We start from the raw sequence: 24,893 nt of genomic DNA, 5'->3' as shown, positions 1-24,893 counted from the left end.
CATAGACACATAGTGATTATACATAGACACATATAGATTATATATAGGCACATAGTGATTATACATAGACACATAGTGATTATACATAGACACAGTGGCTATACATAGACACAGTGGTTATACATAGGATACAGTAGTTATAAATATACACAGTGGTTATACATAGACGCATAGTGATTATACATAGACGCATAGTGATAATACATAGACACATGAATAGCTGCGAGTGATTATAGTGTTGTAACCCTGCCTTGCACCAGTGCTTGAGGTGCGCACTAGCGCACTAGTGAACGAAAACAGGAAGACACTAGGAGAGAGAGAATAACAGTGCATCAGGGATTGTGAAGAGTCTGAATGTTTGGGAAACTAAGAAGCCAGCTTTTGGTGCTGCCTGAAGGTTGCAGAAGGGACCTGGAGCGAAGCGGGGAAGGCTGTCGTTGGTCCACATTCAAGTTGCTGTCTAAAGGACTGGTAAATTAGAAGAAAGACTCTGAGGAAGCTGAAGGATGCTATGTGTTTGTCCTAGTGAATAAACACCTTACTTTATTTCCTGTCACACTGTGTTGAGTTGCATGCCTATTCGTTGAGTGCCTAACCTAGAGAGTTACAACAATATATAGACACATGAATAGCTGCGAGTGATTATACATAGACACATGGATAGCTGCGAGTGATTATACATAGACACATGGATAGCTGCGAGTGATTATACATAGACACATGAATAGCTGCGAGTGATTATACATAGACACATGAATAGCTGCGAGTGATTATACATAGACACATGAATAGCTGCGAGTGATTATACATAGACACATGGATAGCTACGAGTGAGTATACATAGACACATGGATAGCTACGAGTGATTATACATAGACACATGGATAGCTGCGAGTGATTATACATAGACACATGAATAGCTGCGAGTGATTATACATAGACACATGGATAGTTACGAGTGATTATACATAGACACATGGATAGCTGTGAGTAATAATACATAGACACATGGATAGCTACGAGTGATTATATATAGACACATGGATAGCTACGAGTGATTATACATAGACACATGGATAGCTGCGAGTGATTACACATAGACACATGGATAGTTACGAGTGATTATACATAGACACATGAATAGCTGCGAGTGATTATACATAGACACATGAATAGCTGCGAGTGATTATACATAGACACATGAATAGCTGCGAGTGATTATATATAGACACATGAATAGCTGCGAGTGATTATACATAGACACATGGATAGCTACGAGTGATTATACATAGACACATGAATAGCTACGAGTGGTTATACATAGACACATGAATAGCTGCGAGTGATTATACATAGACACATGAATAGCTGCGAGTGACTATACATAGACACATGAATAGCTGCGAGTGATTATTTATAGACACATGAATAGCTGCGAGTGATTATACATAGACACATGGATAGCTACGAGTGATTATATATAGACACATGGATAGCTACGATTGATTATACATAGACACATGAATAGCTGCGAGTGATTATACATAGACACATGGATAGTTACGAGTGATTATACATAGACACATGAATAGCTGCGAGTGATTATACATAGACACATGAATAGCTGCGAGTGATTATACATAGACACATGAATAGCTGCGAGTGATTATACATAGACACATGAATAGCTGCGAGTGATTATACATAGACACATGGATAGTTAGGTATACGACGTGGATCTTTCAACAAAGCCAGAATATTGTTCAACTTGCACGTCTTAATTAACACGAAAAGATTGAGAGGGAAATACGTGACGTTACCCACGATACCATCGAATTAAGTCACGTGATAGCATGTTTAAAGACAGCTTAATCCTATTGGACAATTTATGTTGTTCACACTTGAATTGGATTGCTCAAGCTCAAGACCCCTTGCAATAATGAAGCATTACAACAAGAAACAAAGAGAATTAGAAATAAATAGACCATCCAAACAATGGCATCACCAGCTTCATAAAGGAGGAGTTCATACACAAATATTTTTTTAGTTGTTTGTTTTTTAAACTACTTAAAGCATTGAAGAGTTTAGAGTAAGGGAATGAGCATAATTATTTTCGGCACATCTGGTATTTCATTAAACCACTACGAGAAACAGTGTTTTTTTAAAGAAAAAACAACATGAATCCTTCTTTCATCACATAATGCTCCACTTGTCTAAGGTACAGTGTCGCCTCTTGTTTTGAAGGTATTTCAACACATTTCATAGAGACAGAACTAAAAGAAATGAATACAATGACTCATAGGATTGGAAAGGGGACACGTGGGTGCAGATGGCGAGTTTAGAAAACCTAAACCCCTAACCGTTAGAAATATACGTTCTCTCCGGATCGTATGACATAGAACGTGTTCAGTAGAGCGTGAACACAGCACAACGAAACAGGCATACGTGAGGGCTGGGTGGATATTTTATGTCATGTTTTTTTTTTCTCAGCACACCCCCCGCCCCCTTATCACTTGTGTAGTTCTAGTTTGGCCTAGTAGAGTTGGATAGTCTTGATACGAAAATCTTAAAACTTCCTGGAATGTAAACCCTGTTATATCTACATCATAGTTTCCTGGAATGTAAACCCTGTTATATCTACATCATAGTTTCCTGGAATGTAAACCCTGTTATATCTACATCATAGTTTCCTGGAATGTAAACCCTGTTATATCTACATCATAGTTGGATCAAGTCAAGAAAAATAGATAAAACGTGATTTTGTTTTTGTTATTTTGAAATCTGATATCAGTACATAAGACAAGCTAAATATGTTGTATTGAGCAGGCCACTACAGGCAGCGGTTGTTTATCATTTTTATACTTAGATTTGAATAATTTGAAACTATCATAAAGGCACCGTAAAATTATAATCAAGTTTCATTTTACATTCCCCCCGCCCTTTTTGGTTAATATGATGAATACATTTTGGACACCAATCCATTCGACTATTGAACTGGATCTTGAGATGTAGCCTTACCTCATGTTATTTCCATATATTGTCCATGGCCTCTACAACAACAACAAAAATCATTCCTCAAGACGTTAATATAGTAGGCTCAAAGATGATTGGAGCGCTAATGATTCTTTAAGTCATGATCGACAAACATTAATTCGAGTATCTACTAGACACAACCTTTTCATAATTTCATTGATATTGAAGAGAAATATTGTTACTAACCAAAATCAGAAAGCAGTCTATCTCGATTAAACTGACATTTAATTCATAAAAATATTTCCAATCTCACACATTGATTATTGTTAGCATAGGCTAGGTCTTTAAAATAAAATTACATGATTAATTCAAAATAATGGATTTAATTTCCATCAATATTTTTTTTTTAAAGTATCTTTTTCTATTGGACTTGATTTATGTGTGACTTTATTTTTCTTGTCCGACTTGTGTATACTTACAACTTGTAGCTGACTTTTGTATATCAACAACTGAACCAAATATGGGGCTTAGCTGTAATACTGTGACTCTTACCATTTGGGTTATTGGAGAGAATACCTTCAGAGAAGGACAGACTTTCTCAATCACTTGAACTTTTTTTATTGTCCAAGCAGCCAAATGTTTTGGTTTTGAGTTACAGGGTCAACAAATCTTGCTTCGATGGACACCCGCCTACTCTAATCGATAGGCAAAACTCCTTGTAGAAGTATGCAAAACAACCAAAACAAGGTTACAAAAACAGTTTGTGTGGAAGTGATCTACCCAGGCAGGTTTCAATATTTTCAGAAAGAACACCAGAATGAAATAATATCAAGGACAAATGACAGAGAAGAATGGAGAAAGAATGTTGAGAGATCTTGTGTGGTGCCCCAGCGGTCCGGCTGACCAAAATATAGGTGAAAGTGAATGTGAAGTTAGATGTGAACCTGGACGGACGGACAGACAGACATTCCACACAAAACTAATAGCGTCTTTTCCCCTTTCGAGGCCGCTAACAAAAAATAAACATTTGCCCACATCCTAGTACGCAGGGGCGTACTGGTGTCAAAATCGGCCCGTGCATTTCTATACAATACGGTCCACGAATCGCCCAAATGCTCATATAGCCAGTCTGCCCCTGGTTTATAATTAAGTAATGTAATAGTTTCTGTCTTGTATAATCAGATGACGCCAAGGACAAGTATTAAGTGTAGCTCTCATTTATCACATACAATCTACACTAATAGCACATGACACCAAGGGCGGACTGGCTATATGGGCACGAATGCCAAATGTAATAAGATTTTATAATATTCTCTTGAACAGCGTCGTGATTTAAAACAACAACAACAACATCTTAGACACTTGTAAAGACTTATACTAATCTAAAGCATTGTCACCTCCGTATTAAGTGCATTTAGTAGACGTTAATTCCTTATACAAACTAAACGAAAACTTAAGGCCTTTATTTCTTAGAGTGATCGACGTTGGTGTCTACACTTATGCCAAGATGACGAAGATATAGACTAAAGAGTCATCCGTTTCTTTGGCCTATGGTTAACGAGAAATGTGTCATGTGGCCAGCACAATGACCAACCGCCTTTACTTTCCCTAAATATAGTCAGGTAACACTCAGAGTCTTCACCGAGATTCCAACCCATGACTCCAGGTTCGGAAGCCAAGCGCTTAACCACTCTGCCACTAAGCCCACCTCCCCCCCATGACCTTGTGAGGTGAGCATTTAAATAATGGAGGATGAAGACTTGTATTTGTACATTGAAGGCCATAGGCCTGAGAAAATGCTGAGGAGTGAAACTAAATCCTACACTATATTTTGTTGATGGGGGATCTACAGATGCCTTGAATGTGAAAGTCAATTACATGCATATTTTAATTTAAAGTATGAAATAGCAGGATTTTTTTCACATTAAGAGATTCCCTATTCCAAGAGTTATACTTTGTTCATTTAGTAAAAGAGCTTATCATCTAATAAATAATATTGCTTACTACTTTCGATGCATTATTAAACTTTACACGATGCTTGGACACGTCTGATGGGATACCCCTCAAGCAATTCCTGGGTCTTATTAAACTTTACACGATGCTTGGACACGTCTGATGGGATACCCCTCAAGCAATTCCTGGGTCTTATTAAACTTTACACGATGCTTGGACACGTCTGATGGGATACCCCTCAAGCAATTCCTGGGTCTTATTAAACTTTACACGATGCTTGGACACGTCTGATGGGATACCCCCCCCCTCAAGCAATTCCTGGGTCTTATTAAACTTTACACGATGCTTGGACACGTCTGATGGGATACCCCTCAAGCAATTCCTGGGTCTTATTAAACTTTACACGATGCTTGGACACGTCTGATGGGATACCCCTCAAGCAATTCCTGGGTCTTATTAAACTTTACACGATGCTTGGACACGTCTGATGGGATACCCCTCAAGCAATTCCTGGGTCTTATTAAACTTTACACGATGCTTGGACACGTCTGATGGGATACCCCCCCCCTCAAGCAATTCCTGGGTCTTATTAAACTTTACACGATGCTTGGACACGTCTGATGGGATACCCCTCAAGCAATTCCTGGGTCTTATTAAACTTTACACGATGCTTGGACACGTCTGATGGGATACCCCTCAAGCAATTCCTGGGTCTTATTAAACTTTACACGATGCTTGGACACGTCTGATGGGATACCCCTCAAGCAATTCCTGGGTCTTATTAAACTTTACACGATGCTTGGACACGTCTGATGGGATACCCCCCCCCCCTCAAGCAATTCCTGGGTCTTATTAAACTTTACACGATGCTTGGACACGTCTGATGGGATACCCCTCAAGCAATTCCTGGGTCTTATTAAACTTTACACGATGCTTGGACACGTCTGATGGGATACCCCTCAAGCAATTCCTGGGTCTTATTAAACTTTACACGATGCTTGGACACGTCTGATGGGATACCCCTCAAGCAATTCCTGGGTCTTATTAAACTTTACACGATGCTTGGACACGTCTGATGGGATACCCCTCAAGCAATTCCTGGGTCTTATTAAACTTTACACGATGCTTGGACACGTCTGATGGGATACCCCCCCCCTCAAGCAATTCCTGGGTCTTATTAAACTTTACACGATGCTTGGACACGTCTGATGGGATACCCCTCAAGCAATTCCTGGGTCTTATTAAACTTTACACGATGCTTGGACACGTCTGATGGGATACCCCTCAAGCAATTCCTGGGTCTTATTAAACTTTACACGATGCTTGGACACGTCTGATGGGATACCCCTCAAGCAATTCCTGGGTCTTATTAAACTTTACACGATGCTTGGACACGTCTGATGGGATACCCCCCCCCTCAAGCAATTCCTGGGTCTTATTAAACTTTACACGATGCTTGGACACGTCTGATGGGATACCCCTCAAGCAATTCCTGGGTCTTATTAAACTTTACACGATGCTTGGACACGTCTGATGGGATACCCCTCAAGCAATTCCTGGGTCTTATTAAACTTTACACGATGCTTGGACACGTCTGATGGGATACCCCCCCCCTCAAGCAATTCCTGGGTCTTATTAAACTTTACACGATGCTTGGACACGTCTGATGGGATACCCCCCCCCCCCTCAAGCAATTCCTGGGTCTTATTAAACTTTACACGATGCTTGGACACGTCTGATGGGATACCCCCCCCCTCAAGCAATTCCTGGGTCTTATTAAACTTTACACGATGCTTGGACACGTCTGATGGGATACCCCCCCCCTCAAGCAATTCCTGGGTCTTATTAAACTTTACACGATGCTTGGACACGTCTGATGGGATACCCCCTCAAGCAATTCCTGGGTCTTATTAAACTTTACACGATGCTTGGACACGTCTGATGGGATACCCCTCAAGCAATTCCTGGGTCTTATTAAACTTTACACGATGCTTGGACACGTCTGATGGGATACCCCCTCAAGCAATTCCTGGGTCTTATTAAACTTTACACGATGCTTGGACACGTCTGATGGGATACCCCCCCCCTCAAGCAATTCCTGGGTCTTATTAAACTTTACACGATGCTTGGACACGTCTGATGGGATACCCCTCAAGCAATTCCTGGGTCTTATTAAACTTTACACGATGCTTGGACACGTCTGATGGGATACCCCTCAAGCAATTCCTGGGTCTTATTAAACTTTACACGATGCTTGGACACGTCTGATGGGATACCCCCCCCCCTCAAGCAATTCCTGGGTCTTATTAAACTTTACACGATGCTTGGACACGTCTGATGGGATACCCCCCCCCTCAAGCAATTCCTGGGTCTTATTAAACTTTACACGATGCTTGGACACGTCTGATGGGATACCCCCCCCCCTCAAGCAATTCCTGGGTCTTATTAAACTTTACACGATGCTTGGACACGTCTGATGGGATACCCCCCCCCTCAAGCAATTCCTGGGTCTTATTAAACTTTACACGATGCTTGGACACGTCTGATGGGATACCCCCTCAAGCAATTCCTGGGTCTTATTAAACTTTACACGATGCTTGGACACGTCTGATGGGATACCCCCCCCCCTCAAGCAATTCCTGGGTCTTATTAAACTTTACACGATGCTTGGACACGTCTGATGGGATACCCCCCCCCTCAAGCAATTCCTGGGTCTTATTAAACTTTACACGATGCTTGGACACGTCTGATGGGATACCCCTCAAGCAATTCCTGGGTCTTATTAAACTTTACACGATGCTTGGACACGTCTGATGGGATACCCCCCCCCTCAAGCAATTCCTGGGTCTTATTAAACTTTACACGATGCTTGGACACGTCTGATGGGATACCCCTCAAGCAATTCCTGGGTCTTAGTGTATACAAATGCCCGGTTCCATTTGGACACCCAGACCGCTCCTGTTATAAAGTGAAAACTTTCGCTACAGCCACATAAATACATTCTCAATCAGTCTGTTATCATGTTGGACACCCAGACCGCTCCTGTTATAAAGTGAAAACTTTCGCTACAGCCACATAAATACATTCTCAATCAGTCTGTTATCATGTTGGACACCCAGACCGCTCCTGTTATAAAGTGAAAACTTTCGCTACAGCCACATAAATACATTCTCGATCAGTCTGTTCTCATGTTGGACACCCAGACCGCTCCTGTTATAAAGTGAAAACTTTCGCTACAGCCACATAAATACATTCTCAATCAGTCTGTTATCATGTTGGACACCCAGCCCGCTCCTGTTATAAAGTGAAAACTTTCGCTACAGCCACATAAATACATTCTCAATCAGTCTGTTATCATGTTGGACACCCAGACCGCTCCTGTTATAAAGTGAAAACTTTCGCTACAGCCACTTAAATACATTCTCAATCAGTCTGTTCTCATGTTGGACACCCAGACCGCTCCTGTTATAAAGTGACAACTTTCGCTACAGCCACATAAATACATTCTCAATCAGTCTGTTCTCATGTTGGACACCCAGACCGCTCCTGTTATAAAGTGACAACTTTCGCTACAGCCACATAAATACATTCTCAATCAGTCTGTTCTCATGTTGGACACCCAGACCGCTCCTGTTATAAAGTGACAACTTTCGCTACAGCCACATAAATACATTCTCAATCAGTCTGTTCTCATGTTGGACACCCAGACCGCTCCTGTTATAAAGTGAAAACTTTCGCTACAGCCACATAAATACATTCTCAATCAGTCTGTTCTCATGTTGGACACCCAGACCGCTCCTGTTATAAAGTGAAAACTTTCGCTACAGCCACATAAATACATTCTCAATCAGTCTGTTATCATGTTGGACACCCAGACCGCTCCTGTTATAAAGTGAAAACTTTCGCTACAGCCACTTAAATACATTCTCGATCAGTCTGTTCTCATGTTGGACACCCAGACCGCTCCTGTTATAAAGTGAAAACTTTCGCTACAGCCACATAAATACATTCTCAATCAGTCTGTTCTCATGTTGGACACCCAGACCGCTCCTGTTATAAAGTGAAAACTTTCGCTACAGCCACATAAATACATTCTCAATCAGTCTGTTCTCATGTTGGACACCCAGACCGCTCCTGTTATAAAGTGAAAACTTTCGCTACAGCCACATAAATACATTCTCAATCAGTCTGTTCTCATGTTGGACACCCAGCCCGCCCCTGTTATAAAGTGAAAACTTTCGCTACAGCCACATAAATACATTCTCAATCAGTCTGTTATCATGTTGGACACCCAGCCCGCCCCTGTTATAAAGTGAAAACTTTCGCTACAGCCACATAAATACATTCTCAATCAGTCTGTTCTCATGTTGGACACCCAGACCGCTCCTGTTATAAAGTGAAAACTTTCGCTACAGCCACATAAATACATTCTCAATCAGTCTGTTCTCATGTTGGACACCCAGCCCGCCCCTGTTATAAAGTGAAAACTTTCGCTACAGCCACATAAATACATTCTCAATCAGTCTGTTCTCATGTTGGACACCCAGACCGCTCCTGTTATAAAGTGAAAACTTTCGCTACAGCCACATAAATACATTCTCAATCAGTCTGTTCTCATGTTGGACACCCAGACCGCTCCTGTTATAAAGTGAAAACTTTCGCTACAGCCACATAAATACATTCTCAATCAGTCTGTTCTCATGTTGGACACCCAGACCGCTCCTGTTATAAAGTGAAAACTTTCGCTACAGCCACATAAATACATTCTCAATCAGTCTGTTCTCATGTTGGACACCCAGCCCGCCCCTGTTATAAAGTGAAAACTTTCGCTACAGCCACATAAATACATTCTCAATCAGTCTGTTATCATGTTGGACACCCAGCCCGCCCCTGTTATAAAGTGAAAACTTTCGCTACAGCCACATAAATACATTCTCAATCAGTCTGTTCTCATGTTGGACACCCAGACCGCTCCTGTTATAAAGTGAAAACTTTCGCTACAGCCACATAAATACATTCTCAATCAGTCTGTTATCATGTTGGACACCCAGCCCGCCCCTGTTATAAAGTGAAAACTTTCGCTACAGCCACATAAATACATTCTCAATCAGTCTGTTCTCATGTTGGACACCCAGACCGCTCCTGTTATAAAGTGAAAACTTTCGCTACAGCCACATAAATACATTCTCAATCAGTCTGTTCTCATGTTGGACACCCAGACCGCTCCTGTTATAAAGTGACAACTTTCGCTACAGCCACATAAATACATTCTCAATCAGTCTGTTCTCATGTTGGACACCCAGACCGCTCCTGTTATAAAGTGACAACTTTCGCTACAGCCACATAAATACATTCTCAATCAGTCTGTTCTCATGTTGGACACCCAGACCGCTCCTGTTATAAAGTGAAAACTTTCGCTACAGCCACATAAATACATTCTCAATCAGTCTGTTCTCATGTTGGACACCCAGACCGCTCCTGTTATAAAGTGACAACTTTCGCTACAGCCACATAAATACATTCTCAATCAGTCTGTTATCATGTTGGACACCCACTTATCTAAAATAATAATTGAAAACTGGACGTCAAACATTGTCTTTTCTTTACGCCCCACCCTCGCAGCAGTTGTCTTCCCTTTGAACAAGTTCCTTCCCTGCATACACACCATATAAACTCCATTTAGCGAGTAAGTCTTAAAGTCTTTCAAGTGAAGCAGTCTCCCCCCCCTGTCAACGGGTGGCGGGACCAAGGTGGGCAGACGACGAAATGACTATTTCCGTTATGCTTACAACAACGACCTTTGAGGCGACAGGTTTCCTCTCCAAAGCAAACAAGACGCGCTGAGCTAATACCTTGTTTTGATTAAATTGCTGACAAACCTGAAGCCATGAATGGGTCGAAGTTTTACCATTATAATCAGGTTGTGGATTGGGTTTCCTCTGCGCTGTGTAATACAGAAATTGGCTGGATTGGGGGGAGGGTAGTGACAAGAAGTAGAGAGGAAGTTACTGAAGCCTGGACACAGCATTCACCCCCTTCAACTGGAAGTTAGGCGTTTTGTCATTCTTTTTATTTCGCTTTTTCTTTGTTATGTAGTAATATATCAAGAGTTGAAACCCCTGAATAGAAAATGGAAAATATATCAGAAACTATATATATATACACACACAGTACTAAATGCTGGTTAGTGTATGTCATGTTATATAGATCTATATAGTAGATATAACGTGGACTTAAGCAATAGTGAAGATGAAGCAAAGTTTTATTCTCAGTTACGCGATTGTCTTAAAGTCTTCTCTCAACACATGGATGTCTGATGTTTGAAGTATTTCGTCCAACTAACTTCGATATCGATGCTATTCTAACCCAGCCTAATATTGTGAACACATAGTTCATTTTGTGTTCATAATCTATCTTTTAAGGTACCTGTCTCTAACATTATGTCCATCATTCTTCATATCTCTCAAGATTTACATATTTAAGGGGAAAAAACCCGACATATTTAACCATATTTGTTATTTATGCAAAGTTTCCACTTGATCCAAGAGTGGGTGTGGGAGAAATAATGTGTACAAACTTGTTACCAGACGGACAGAGTGAGTTGATATAAGCTTTTTATCAGACGGACAGAGTGAGTTGATATAAGATTTTTACCAGACGGACAGAGTGAGTTGATATAAGCTTTTTACCAGACGGACAGAGTGCGTTGATATAAGCTTTTTACCAGACGGACAGAGTGCGTTGATATAAGCTTTTTACCAGACGGACAGAGTGAGTTGATATAAGCTTTTTACCAGACGGACAGAGTGAGTTGATATAAGCTTTTTACCAGACGGACAGAGTGAGTTGATATAAGCTTTTTACCAGACGGAAAGAATGAGTTGATATAAGCTTTTTACCAGACGGACAGAGTGAGTTGATATAATTTTTTTACTAGACGGACAGAGTGAGTTGATATAAGCTTTTAAAATAAAGTCTTGCAAAAGCGACTGGAAGAAAACTGGAAAGAAGTTTGCGGACACATCACTGAGTACAAATCTTTTGAAGCAGATATACATTATTTCGAAACTTGCTATCTATTGGACAGGTGATGTAAAGGTCATCTGTTTCTGTGGCCCACGGTTAACGAGGATGTCATGTAGCCAGCACAACGACCAACCGCTTTTACTTTTCCCCAACTAATGTCAGGTACCCATTAGAGCTGGGTGGACTCAGAGACACCCTAAAGATCCAGAAGTTCAAAATCTCAGCCTTCACCGAGTATCGAACCCAGGATCCCTCTGTTCCTAACCCAGATCATTCAGCCACCACGCCTCCAAGTTTAAATAAATGAAGATAAAGAAAAAAAAATATACATAAAAAAACACCGTCTTTAACGGTAATAAAAGTACTCGATTGTTTTCAATATGGAACTGAAGGATGTGTTCAACTAAATGAAGATTTGGCTCACCGTCTGATGTAGACTCAAAGATTTGGAACAATGTCACGTTGATGAACAGCAAGTGTAAGCACCAAAAATTTTGAAATGTAAACTTCTAGATCTAGATCTATAAAGGATTGTGGGAACATCATGAACATCAAAGATGTACTTATAGAAAATATTGTCATTACTTAAAGCTATTTAAGTTATATGTATCAGCGAATCAGTATCGTATTATGTGTCATTATATCGCTCTCAGTACGGTGTATCAGTCTTTCAGTAGAAGGCAGCGTTAATATAAATATATAGTGATAATTCAAGTAAATAGGTCAATAATAGCTTCATATACAGTTAAATGAAAGCACATTCAACCATAAGTTTGATTCAGTTTAATGAAACATTCCAAACAAATATACTAAAGAAGAATGTATTTATGTATATAGGTCATGTAAATATAAGTGTTCAATAAGCCTACTAGTGAAACCGGTGAATGTCTTTTGGTCTTAAAGTTTCATTGATTTGACCCGTAAGGGTCTTCTTGGTCTTAAAGTCTCATTGATTTGACCCGTAAAGGTCTTCTTGGTCTTAAAGTTTCATTGATTTGACCCGTAAAGGTCTTCTTGGTCTTAAAGTTTCATTGATTTGACCCGTAAAGGTCTTCTTGGTCTAAAAGTTTCATTGATTTACCCGTAAAGGTCTTCTTGGTCTTAAAGTTTCATTGATTTGACCCGTAGAGGTCTTCTTGGTTTTAAAGTCTCATTGATTTGACCCGTAAAGGTCTTCTTGGTCTAAAAGTTTCATTGATTTGACCCGTAAAGGTCTTCTTGGTCTAAAAGTCTCATTGATTTACCCGTAAAGGTCTTCTTGGTCTTAAAGTTTCATTGATTTGACCCGTAGAGGTCTTCTTGGTCTTAAAGTTTCATTGATTTGACCCGTAGAGGTCTTCTTGGTCTAAAAGTTTCATTGCTTTGATTGAGCACTTGCAGGTTCCGGAAGACTGGCAGATAGAAAAGTCTTTAATCTGCTTCCGTTCAAACAATGCCATTAGAAGAATGTTCAGAAAGAAAACGTTTGTGTCAACTGTGTGGTCAAAATTGGCGGTCCAGCGACATGGTCAGTTGTCTGAGTAAACAGATGGTCACTTTTGTGAGCTTAACGCGTCCAGCGGCTATTAGAGGATGAGGTTTGAGAGGGCGGGCGCACAGTAAACAAGCGTGTGAAAAGAATAGGTCGAGGACACATTTAGTTTTCAAGCTCTATAATTGCATATTTAGAACAAAACATCGGCTTAAATGGGAAATCTGCATACCTATTCTATATCTTCCTTTGTCACAATTTATAATAGCCTTATCAATTGTCTTCATGTATAATAGTGTTATGATATCTGTATAGAGTATAGAGAGTTTTTTTGGGGGGAAGTTTAATTATGTTAAGAAATAATTCTTCTGTCTGATATTTAAGTTTTATGCTGGCCTCCAATGTTTTCTTTTTTATATATAATAATTGAGAACATTTATATTATTTGTATTCATTTTGATTTCATCAGAACATTTCTTGCCGAATTTCACAGTACCTTTCATATCAATTGCACATTAGCTGAAGAAAGCCACAGAGTATCACAAACTAAACAAAAGATATGTAAAATAACACATTGCAATCAAAACAAAACATGTGTAAAATAACACACTACGGTCTGAATAAAAGATGTGCACAAATGACACGTTTCGATCTAAGCAAAATGTTAGTAAAAAATCGATTTCATAATTATTTACGTTTATTTGTATGAACGTAACAAAATGTATACTAAGGCATTCTAGGTCTGTATACTGCTGAGTCAATCAGTCAGTCAATCAAATAATTTGAAGTCAATGTATTCAGCTCTAGTCTTAGGACGTCTAGGATTAGATTGTAATCAAACTCAACTGCTTTCTATTGTGTTCATCTTTTCAGTTCTGGCTTATGAAAAAAGAAACGTCTAGTGCTCATGTTCGTTTTACGCAGTAATGTTCGTTTGATCAAGTCATGTTCGTTCTATTCGCTAATACTTATTTTATCTAACATTGTTCGTTTTATTTGCTCAGGTTCGTTCTACTTGGTAACGTTCGTTTATCCAGATTTGATCGTTTTATTTGGTTATGTTCGTTTTATGTAGTCATGTTCGTACTACTCAGTATGTTTAGTTTTATCTGGCCTTGTTCGTTTTATTTGTTCGTTCTATTTGGTATTGTTGGTTTATCTAGTTTTATTTGGGCATGTTTCATACTTCTACACCTCGACGTGGTTGTACTTTTCTATTTGGACATGCTTCATACTTCTACACCTCGACGTGGTTGTACTTTTCTATTTGGACATGTTTCATACTTCTACACCTCGACGTGGTTGTACTTTTCTATTTGGACATGCTTCATACTTCTACACCTCGACGTGGTTGTACTTTTCTATTTGGACATGTTTCATACTTCTACACCTCGACCTGGTTGTACTTTTCTATTTGGACATGCTTCATACTTCTACACCTCGACGTGGTTGTACTTTTCTATTTGGACATGTTTCATACTTCTACACCTCGACCTGGTTGTACTTTTCTATTTGGACATGTTTCATACTTCTACACCTCGACCTGGTTGTACTTTTCTATTTGGACATGTTTCATACTTCTACACCTCGACGTGGTTGTACTTTTCTATTTGGACATGTTTCATACTTCTACACCTCGACCTGGTTGTACTTTTCTATTTGGACATGTTTCATACTTCTACACCTCAACGTGGTTGTATTTTTCTATTTGGACATGTTTCATACTTCTACACCTCGACCTGGTTGTACTTTTCTATTTGGACATGCTTCATACTTCTACACCTCGACGTGGTTGTATTTTTCTATTTGGACATGTTTCATACTTCTACACCTCGACCTGGTTGTACTTTTCTATTTGGACATGCTTCATACTTCTACACCTCGACGTGGTTGTACTTTTCTATTTGGAAATGTTTCATACTTCTACACCTCGACCTGGTTGTACTTTTCTATTTGGACATGTTTCATACTTCTACACCTCAACGTGGTTGTATTTTTCTATTTGGACATGTTTCATACTTCTACACCTCGACCTGGTTGTACTTTTCTATTTGGACATGCTTCATACTTCTACACCTCGACGTGGTTGTACTTTTCTATTTGGAAATGTTTCATACTTCTACACCTCGACCTGGTTGTACTTTTCTATTTGGACATGTTTCATACTTCTACACCTCGACCTGGTTGTACTTTTCTATTTGGACATGCTTCATACTTCTACACCTCGACGTGGTTTTACTTTTCTATTTGGACATGTTTCATACTTCTACACCTCGACCTGGTTGTACTTTTCTATTTGGATATGTTTCATACTTCTACACCTCAACGTGGTTGTATTTTTCTATTTGGACATGTTTCATACTTCTACACCTCGACCTGGTTGTACTTTTCTATTTGGACATGCTTCATACTTCTACACCTCGACGTGGTTGTACTTTTCTATTTGGACATGTTCATACTTCTACACCTCGACGTGGTTGTACTTTTCTATTTGGACATGCTTTATACTTCTACACCTCGACGTGGTTGTACTTTTCTATTTGGACATGCTTCATACTTCTACACCTCGACGTGGTTGTACTATTCTATTTGGACATGTTTCATACTTCTACACCTCGACCTGGTTGTACTTTTCTATTTGGACATGCTTCATACTTCTACACCTCGACGTGGTTGTACTTTTCTATTTGGACATGTTTCATACTTCTACACCTCGACGTGGTTGTACTATTCTATTTGGACATGTTTCATACTTCTACACCTCGACCTGGTTGTACTTTTCTATTTGGACATGCTTCATACTTCTACACCTCGACGTGGTTGTACTATTCTATTTGGAAATGTTTCATACTTCTACACCTCGACCTGGTTGTACTTTTCTATTTGGACATGCTTCATACTTCTACACCTCGACGTGGTTGTACTTTTCTATTTGGAAATGTTTCATACTTCTACACCTCGACCTGGTTGTACTTTTCTTTTTGGACATGCTTCATACTTCTACACCTCGACGTGGTTGTACTTTTCTATTTGGACATGTTCATACTTCTACACCTCGACGTGGTTGTACTTTTCTATTTGGACATGCTTTATACTTCTACACCTCGACCTGGTTGTACTTTTCTTTTTGGACATGTTCATACTTCTACACCTCGACCTGGTTGTACTTTTCTTTTTGGACATGCTTCATACTTCTACACCTCGACCTGGTTGTACTTTTCTATTTGGACATGCTTCATACTTCTACACCTCGACGTGGTTGTACTTTTCTATTTGGACATGCTTTATACTTCTACACCTCGACGTGGTTGTACTTTTCTATTTGGACATGCTTCATACTTCTACACCTCGACCTGGTTGTACTTTTCTATTTGGACATGTTTCATACTTCTACACCTCGACGTGGTTGTACTTTTCTATTTGGACATGTTCCATACTTCTACACCTCGACGTGGTTGTACTTTTGTATTTGGACATGTTCATACTTCTACACCTCGACCTGGTTGTACTTTTCTATTTGGACATGCTTCATACTTCTACACCTCGACGTGGTTATACTTTTCTATTTGAAACAACAACAACATCAACATGTTTTTGGTCTTTCTAACACGTTTTTTGGTCTTCATTATGTAGCATGTCCCTTGTATTGACCAGAAAGCAAATGTCACATATTTTAACCTATGCTAACAGCGGCTAACATCTTAAAGGTCATTAACAATTTACTAAAGCCATAGTTAGAATGCTTTTAATGGCTTCTTCACAGGGGACAGTACTTGTATTTTATTTTTTACTTTTAACTAAAGCATCGTTTTCTTAACCCCAATTTTATAATCAATATGTTTCGTAAGGTAGCACACTGCGCCTGACCTAGATCTGTATCCCGTTAACATCTGCACATTGTGTTGAACCAATACCCAGTTGAAATACAGAATTCTTTGTTGACATGCTCTACCAGGACTTGGAGCTGAGAAACTATGTCTTGGTATAAAGTCGTCCGGGATCTGAAATTTAAACGTCAACACCATAGCGGCCAAGAAGTGGATCATCTCAGCACGTTGGTGCCATTCTTCTGCGCTCTCATTATTATATAAAGGGGGGGGGGTAGATAAATAGTCTATGGTGTGGACCAAAGCACTTCTTCCATATTTTAAAATTAAAAGGTCAAGTTAAAAAACTATCACTCAGTATATGATGTAAACAACTACTTCAAATATTAAGTGAACACCACAGACTCATCCATCACCCAAGTGACTCAACTTTTATTACTTTTACTGGTTCCATCTTAGAGCTTAAAGAGCTCTTTATAAACAGATTTACATATTAATACTGATATGGTGTAAACGTTTTTAATGAACAAATTAAATATCTTTATGAAAAAAAAATCACTAAATATTCAATTTCTTGTAAAAAAAACCACCTCGTTGTATTGAATACAGATTTTTCTGTTTTAACAAGTGCGATAGAAAAGGAAAATAGAAAATATCAGAGTCTCTTTCTTTATTTGCATGTGACCAAGAGAATTGAACAAACTATTACCTAAAGAGAAGTTTACAAGCTGTTCTAGATTCTAAATGTCAATGTCATGTTTCTCAACTAGAAAGTGAGTTTACTGATATAATGAAACTTGACTAATCACTTTGTCATTTAAATTTACATCAATTTTATTTTTGTATTTTGTTTAATTGAAACATTATATACTGTGATATGACATTTGTTAAAGGATTAGACTCGACATATTAGTTGGCATTAGTTTGCCAATGTTAGTGTAGTGGTTAAAACAAACAACCAAGCAGGCCTAGGTCTTTAAGCAGCTAATTTCAGTCCAACTGGCAGCCAAAGACTTGGAAGTAAGGAAACGTCTTACTTGAAACTGTTTTGACTTGATGATTGAAAACTTAGCAAGTTGAGCGGCTTGGTTTATAGCACGGTAGATCTCCCCTTCCTCTGTGCCCCGATGTGATTGTTTGATCCCTACTGTTCAATAGATTCTATCAATCAATAAACTCTGCAGGTTGGTGGAAATTGACCTGTTCAAGTGGTGAGCCTCTAATGTAATGGACAGCGTGAGTGAAGTAGCATGCGATAAACACAGCAGGGCGGGGGTGTCATTGGCTTCATTCAGTCTCATTGATCTGTAAAATTAATAGATTCGAACTGAACGGAACTATTATTGCGATATATGCAATAAAAGAGTCTAGAATTATATTAGGTTGCTATCACTTCCGATTAATGTTAGTTTTCAAATCAATTGTAGGAAGAATGCTCGTGTCCTTTTTTAATTTGAAATAAAATTGTTAAACCTTTTTTTTTCTATTAGTATGCACCCTTTCAGATCCACTAGTCACCATTGTTTCAAAATGTCCCCTAAATTAAAACTTATTTCTGAACAACTTTGGAATATTTTTTTTTAGTAATATCACAAAGTTCTTTTGTTCAATGTTTTAGTTCCACTGAAGTGCCCCCTTGTCCAAGGACATGGCGGGAATCATAGTGAAAAAATGTCCCTGTCTGCGACCCAAGATCGAGGAGGAGGTCAAGGTGCTGGACTATAGACACTCCAGTCTCCACGACGTCCCCAGTGAGGTGTTCAACAGAGAGAGAACCCTTGAAGTGCTGTACTGTGATTCCAATCAGATCCGAGACCTGCCCAGGGTAAGTTCGTAGACTTGCTTTATATTTAACCAGTTCATAGACGTCCAAGTAACGTCCAATCCCTGATTTTTGTGTATTACTTTCTATACGCAAGAAGCCACATTTCTATAGGCTACATACACTGTTACTTTTTGATAGTATGAAGAAAAGAAATTATCTGATAAAAAAGTGAGTGGATAGCTAGATTGATTATATGATTGGATCGGTCTTATGTCCAGTTTAAAAACTGATTGATTATTTGATTGGATCGGTCTTATGTCCAGTTTAAAAACTGATTGATTATTTGATTGGATCGGTCTTATGTCCAGTTTAAAAACTGATTGATTATTTGATTGGATCGGTCTTATGTCCAGTAGTGATGGGAACTAAACTAAATTTTTTTAGTTAAACTAAAACTAAGTTTGAACTAAAAAAAAGTAATTAAACTTTTAGTTAATCACAAATTGAAAAAATTAGTTAAACTAAACTAAGAAACTTTAGTTAAACTTTTACAAACTATTTTGACCTTTTTTAAGGACGAAACAGCCAAAAATGAAAAATATAAACAACAACCAATCTCTTTAGCAAAATGTAATAAACATTTATTTGTGCACATGAAAAAAGATTTAAATGTCTTTATGGGATAGATGTAGATCTTAATAGAATCACTAGATTAGACTAGAATGATACTATTATAGCAAGAAATTAGAAGTAATTGACCAAGTTCTAATATAAGTTACCTTTTTAGAAGTAATGATAAAACTGCATGTTGACTCGCTAACTAACTCTAGATTCTAGAATATTAATAATATCTTCTACAAACGAAATGATCAGAAATATAATCTGGATCTAGAATTAGATCTAGCTACTAGACCAAGATCAAATAATTAATATTTTAATCTAAAAATAATTTAAGAAATACTAGTTACTACTACTACTACTACTACTACTACTACTACTACTACTACTACTACTACTACTACTACTACTACTAGATTTAAATAGAGTCTAGTAGATATCTTAGTAACTCTAGATCTATCTATAATATACTATAATATAATATACTCTAGTAGATAATACTTGATATAGATCTAATAGATCTAGATATAAGTATAATTACAATAGAAGTAGATGTAGATCTAGTCTAGATTTAGTTAATTTAGTATTAGATATCTAGTATAGTGACGACTATTATTAGTAGGCCTATTATAGTCATTAATATTATAGAACTATCATCTTTGCATCTTAGGTCTCAGTATAGGCCTAATAAGTAATCTAGAATTTTCTAGATATATCTAGATCTAATCTAGACTAATTCTAGAATAGTAGAATCTCTAAACTAATAGATCTATATTATTGACTTATAATTTTAAATTTACATTTAGATCTAAGACTACTAAGAGTTAGACTCTACTTAAGACTAAGAGACTAAAATAATTAAATATATAGACTATTATGACTATAGATCTAATAGTAGTAATAGACTAATACTAATAGACTAGACGTAGTAGACGTCACTAGACTCTAACTTTAGATCTATCTAGTAAAAAGTTTTAAAATAAAAAGAGTCAACATTTCTTTTAGATCTATAGTAAAGCAAAATTCTTTGCCTGCAGCTATACAGGAACACACTGGAGTTTAATAAAAAAGCAGCAAAATGTAGATCTATAGAAGCAAGGAATTATCAAGATTTATCAAGCAGCGAAACTTGCTAGAAATATAATGAACACGTGTATTTTTTTTAAAAGGCGGGAAAAGCGGCCATTATAGGGTAAAGATCAAAAGGCTTTCTAGTGACCTGTGCACCCTCTAGTTTATTCTCCTCTCTAACATTCATTATATATATTCTCTGAATTACATATATCTAAATATTTATTGGTATGACCGTATGTATGTTAAAAAGTTTGTAAAATTTGTAATTAAACTTTTTAGTTTGTAACAAAAAAAAATTAATTAAACTAGGATTTTAACTAAACTATTTTTTTTAAATTAAACTTTGGCCTTAACTAATTTTTTTTAGTTAAACTAAAAGTTAGCAACTTTTTAGTTAACTTTTGCCCATCACTAATGTCCAGTTTAAAAACTGATTGATTATTTGATTGGATCGGTCTTATGTCCAGTTTAAAAACTGATTGATTATTTGATTGGATCGGTCTTATGTCCAGTTTAAAAACTGATTGATTATTTGATTGGATCGGTCTTATGTCCAGTTTAAAAACTGATTGATTATTTGATTGGATCGGTCTTATGTCCAGTTTAAAAACTGATTGATTATTTGATTGGATCGGTCTTATGTCCAGTTTAAAAACTGATTGATTATTTGATTGGATCGGTCTTATGTCCAGTTTAAAAACTGATACATGCATATAAACGTTGACGTGTATTTGTCTAGTTAGTATTTGTGTTTGTGTGTGTTTGTGTATGTGTGTTTGTGTACTCAATTCAATACCACGAGTCTTGGATAAACATGCAATGGTCACTCTATTTCTGTAGGCTCACTGAGACTCAGACGACGACATATATAGGGACTAATTCAGCTTATAACATCAGTCAATTACAATTTCTTTCTTTGTTCCAGATACCAAACAAAATAATCTATTACCAAAAGTTAATTAATTGTTGTTTTTTTTTTAAATTGATTCTTGTTTTGCCAGGTTAAAAGAAATAATTGTGCACAATTTCAGCCTGATCCGAGATTGGGTGTGGGAGAAATAACGTGTACAAACTTTTGACCAGACAGAGTGAGTTGATAGGAGCTTTGTAAACAACTTCTTACTTAACCATTCAAAACCCACTAGAGAAAATGGAAAGGCAAGTACAAACTAATGACGAAGTAATACTCAAAAGTCTTTCAACACTGAAACGTTTTCTTTTGGCATGAAATGATGCACATGGAGTAGTTCTATGTCTGCATAGAGCTTTGAATAGATCTAGTTTTAGTATCATGTTTGGAGGTACACTCTCTCAGTACACCTAGACACTCTTGAAGTCTCGCTACTTCTACCTTATTTAGGTAGATTTAGATCTACAGCTATAAGACTGTGCACTATACCCTACTTGGCCGCGTTTAAATAAAGAAAACGGTAAATCCTCTATCATTTCTTTGAATTACGACAAACCTTGAGGGTCAATTATGATAAGTTTTTCTGTAAAGCTTTCGAAGTTAGCAATAAAATGCAAGGTTGTACACTTCAGGAAGAAAGAAATAAAAAAAAGTAAAAAAAAAGAAACAGAAAAAAAAAAGAAAATATCGACAATCTTTCATGATATTTGGCACAGTAGAGCACCGTCTATCAGCGCTATTGTCGGTGTTTGTTGAAGCTGAAATGTTGCAAACGAAAGAAAGCAAGTTTGATGAACCAGAGTTACCTTTTTGTATGGAAGCTCATAGTGGTAATATTACATGATATTAAATAGGTTCCTAACTTATAATTTGGTGACAGAAATAAAAAAAAAGGCGGGATTGTAAGTCGGTCATACAGGCGTTTTATGATACATAGGCTACATATGTATATGGGTCAACCCACACACTCTATTTAAAGAATGTTTTTAATTAAAACTTGCATGTGCGTCTTTGCTGAAGCTTGTAAAGAGACCCATGATGTAACATGAAAGTTAAGCGTTTTAAAATTAGTACATACCTTAGGTTCAATGTAAGAAACTTACGACAGAGATTCGCTAATACGCTAGATAAAAAAAACAAGCTAAATAGAAAAATATTTTAAAACAAAGCTTATCTAAGGAGAAAAATTCTACATTTACAGCCATATATCTCAATATGCTGTAATATTTATTTCCCCTTTTGATAATTCATGTTTTGTTAGGAACAGTGAATAATTGTGCAAAGTCATGATTGATCATCGACTATGAATAGTAATGTAGAATTTCAACTTCATTCGAGAATGGGTGAATCTGAAAAAAAACGTATAAAAAATTGTGCCAGACAGACAGACATACAGACAGACAAAGCGAGTTTATATACGCTTTGTAAAAAAAACATTGGAGGAGAACAAAATAATATTTGACAACAGTGTTTTTCAATATAGCTTCCCTGATTTGTTTGAACTTTAAAATATATGTGACAATCCCCAATATTTTATTTTCAAAAGATAGTTTTAGATTTTTAAGTAATGGTTAAATGTTTCCAAATAATTTTAAAGTTTTTTTAGTGTGTGTGTGTTTTGACTTTGTGATTACGCATCATGTAATAAAATAGTTAATAAGATGAAGGGGAAACAAAAGAAACGCGCAATAGTTATATCCAGAAGAGAATATCTGACACTGAACAAAACAAACTTCAAATGGATAGTCTCCTTGAAACCTCACAGAGATGACCATGGTGAACCCATTAAATGGGTATGACAACAGAAAACATAAAAGCGTCTTATGTGTAGACTACCTGGCACCAGAGAAAACGAAGGCGTCTAATGTGTAGGCTACCTCACATCAACAAGCTTAAAAGTGGCTAATCAAGAAGTTGACTTCCCGCTACATTGCACGAGAACTGCTGTACCAAATTCACCATTTTATTGTACTAGTGTAGCATACACATTTGTCTATTTGTCATTGCGGTCTCTTCTCTTTCCTCGACATAGACACATTGTCTCTTTCTGCAGACTGTACTTATACCTCTAAACATTCATTTTTTACTGACATTCCCATGCTGGAGATAACTCTACCTATTCTTACTTCGGCAGACGAGAAAACACAAAACTACTTTTGTTTGTTAAGGGCAGGTAACTTGTCAGCAGCCTTAATCCTCTTACGAAAAAAAAAAGGTGCCACTAATTACAGGCCTTTGTCACAAAGAGCTCAGCAAATCTTTCGCGCCTTTTCTGTGGGAAGTTTTTGCGATCCTTGTTTCCGTTCTCCTGGCCTTTGTCTGGCACTATGAAAAGCAAGGTTGGTTAGAAAAAAACAAACTTTCCCAGGTAACAGACTGTCTTCATTTGGCGTCTATTTTCAGAGAAGGCTGAAGGTAAAAAACAAAATGTAAATATGGATGGAATTTTTAAATGGACGAGTGTAGTACCTGATATTTTATAAACTAAATTCTCATAGTTGATGACACACACTATTTTAAAAAGACTTAATAATGTTCAAAGATGATTTCGGATTTTAAGTCTGCTTTAAAGAAATCTCGTCAATGAATTGGCTCTATGAACTAAATGAGCCCGGGTTCAGCGAGCTTATAACCTGCAGCTTCAGAATTAGTTTGTACAAAGAAATGTGTTGTATTACTTTGTTCTTTGTTGTCTTGGTGCCAGAAAGAAGAAATCGATCACTGAGAGTCTTTAGAACCAGAGTATTTACAACGATTATCTCCGATATAAGAAATACAGAGATCAAGGAGTTGAAACTGAAACATAAAAGCGTCAGAAAATGAAAAGAGGAAAAAATAGATATTGAAAGAAATGGACGAAATAAACAACATCACGGAAAGATAGCTGTTGTCAACTAAAGAATAAAGATTAATGTGTGCTTTAAGTGAAAGAGCTGAGAAATCTGATTATACAGTGCTGAAAAGGGGAAAAAAAATGTTACATATCTATATGGCTTATGGCAATACTTGTCTTATCATAAACTTGATCAAACTAAACTAATGCGGTGAGTGGACTATAAGGCAAATGGTGGCCCGTCAAACTTGGTAGGTCGGAGCTTGTAGAGCTGGCTAAGTTCACATACCTAGGTAGCATTATAGCAAACGCTAAGGATGCCTATCATGATGTAGCGTGCCGATTAGGAAAGACAGAGGCTGCGGCCAAGCTATCGGGCTTGAGGCAAACAATCCACCTATTGAACACAATCGTCATCCCAACAGGGACGTATGCATGCTAGA

The 24,893-nt window shown here is 37.6% G+C and overlaps 1 protein-coding gene across 4 annotated transcripts in view; it reads left to right on the top strand.

The window, feature by feature from the left end:
- The window catches only part of LOC106069769 (erbin-like), an 82,240-nt gene that overhangs the window by 16,089 nt on the left and 41,258 nt on the right, over positions 1 to 24,893 (top strand). For all 4 annotated transcript variants that reach the window (XM_013229505.2, XM_056029312.1, XM_013229506.2 and 1 more), the window contains one exon: positions 18,869 to 19,075. In XM_013229505.2, coding sequence (XP_013084959.2) covers positions 18,899 to 19,075 — 177 coding nt within the window. In that variant the 5' untranslated portion in view covers positions 18,869 to 18,898. The remainder of the gene's footprint in view (positions 1 to 18,868; positions 19,076 to 24,893) is intronic.

This window comes from Biomphalaria glabrata, chromosome 5, assembly GCF_947242115.1.
Source record: "Biomphalaria glabrata chromosome 5, xgBioGlab47.1, whole genome shotgun sequence".
Lineage (NCBI taxonomy): Eukaryota > Metazoa > Mollusca > Gastropoda > Planorbidae > Biomphalaria > Biomphalaria glabrata.
This window is presented reverse-complemented; position numbering and strand designations above follow the sequence as displayed.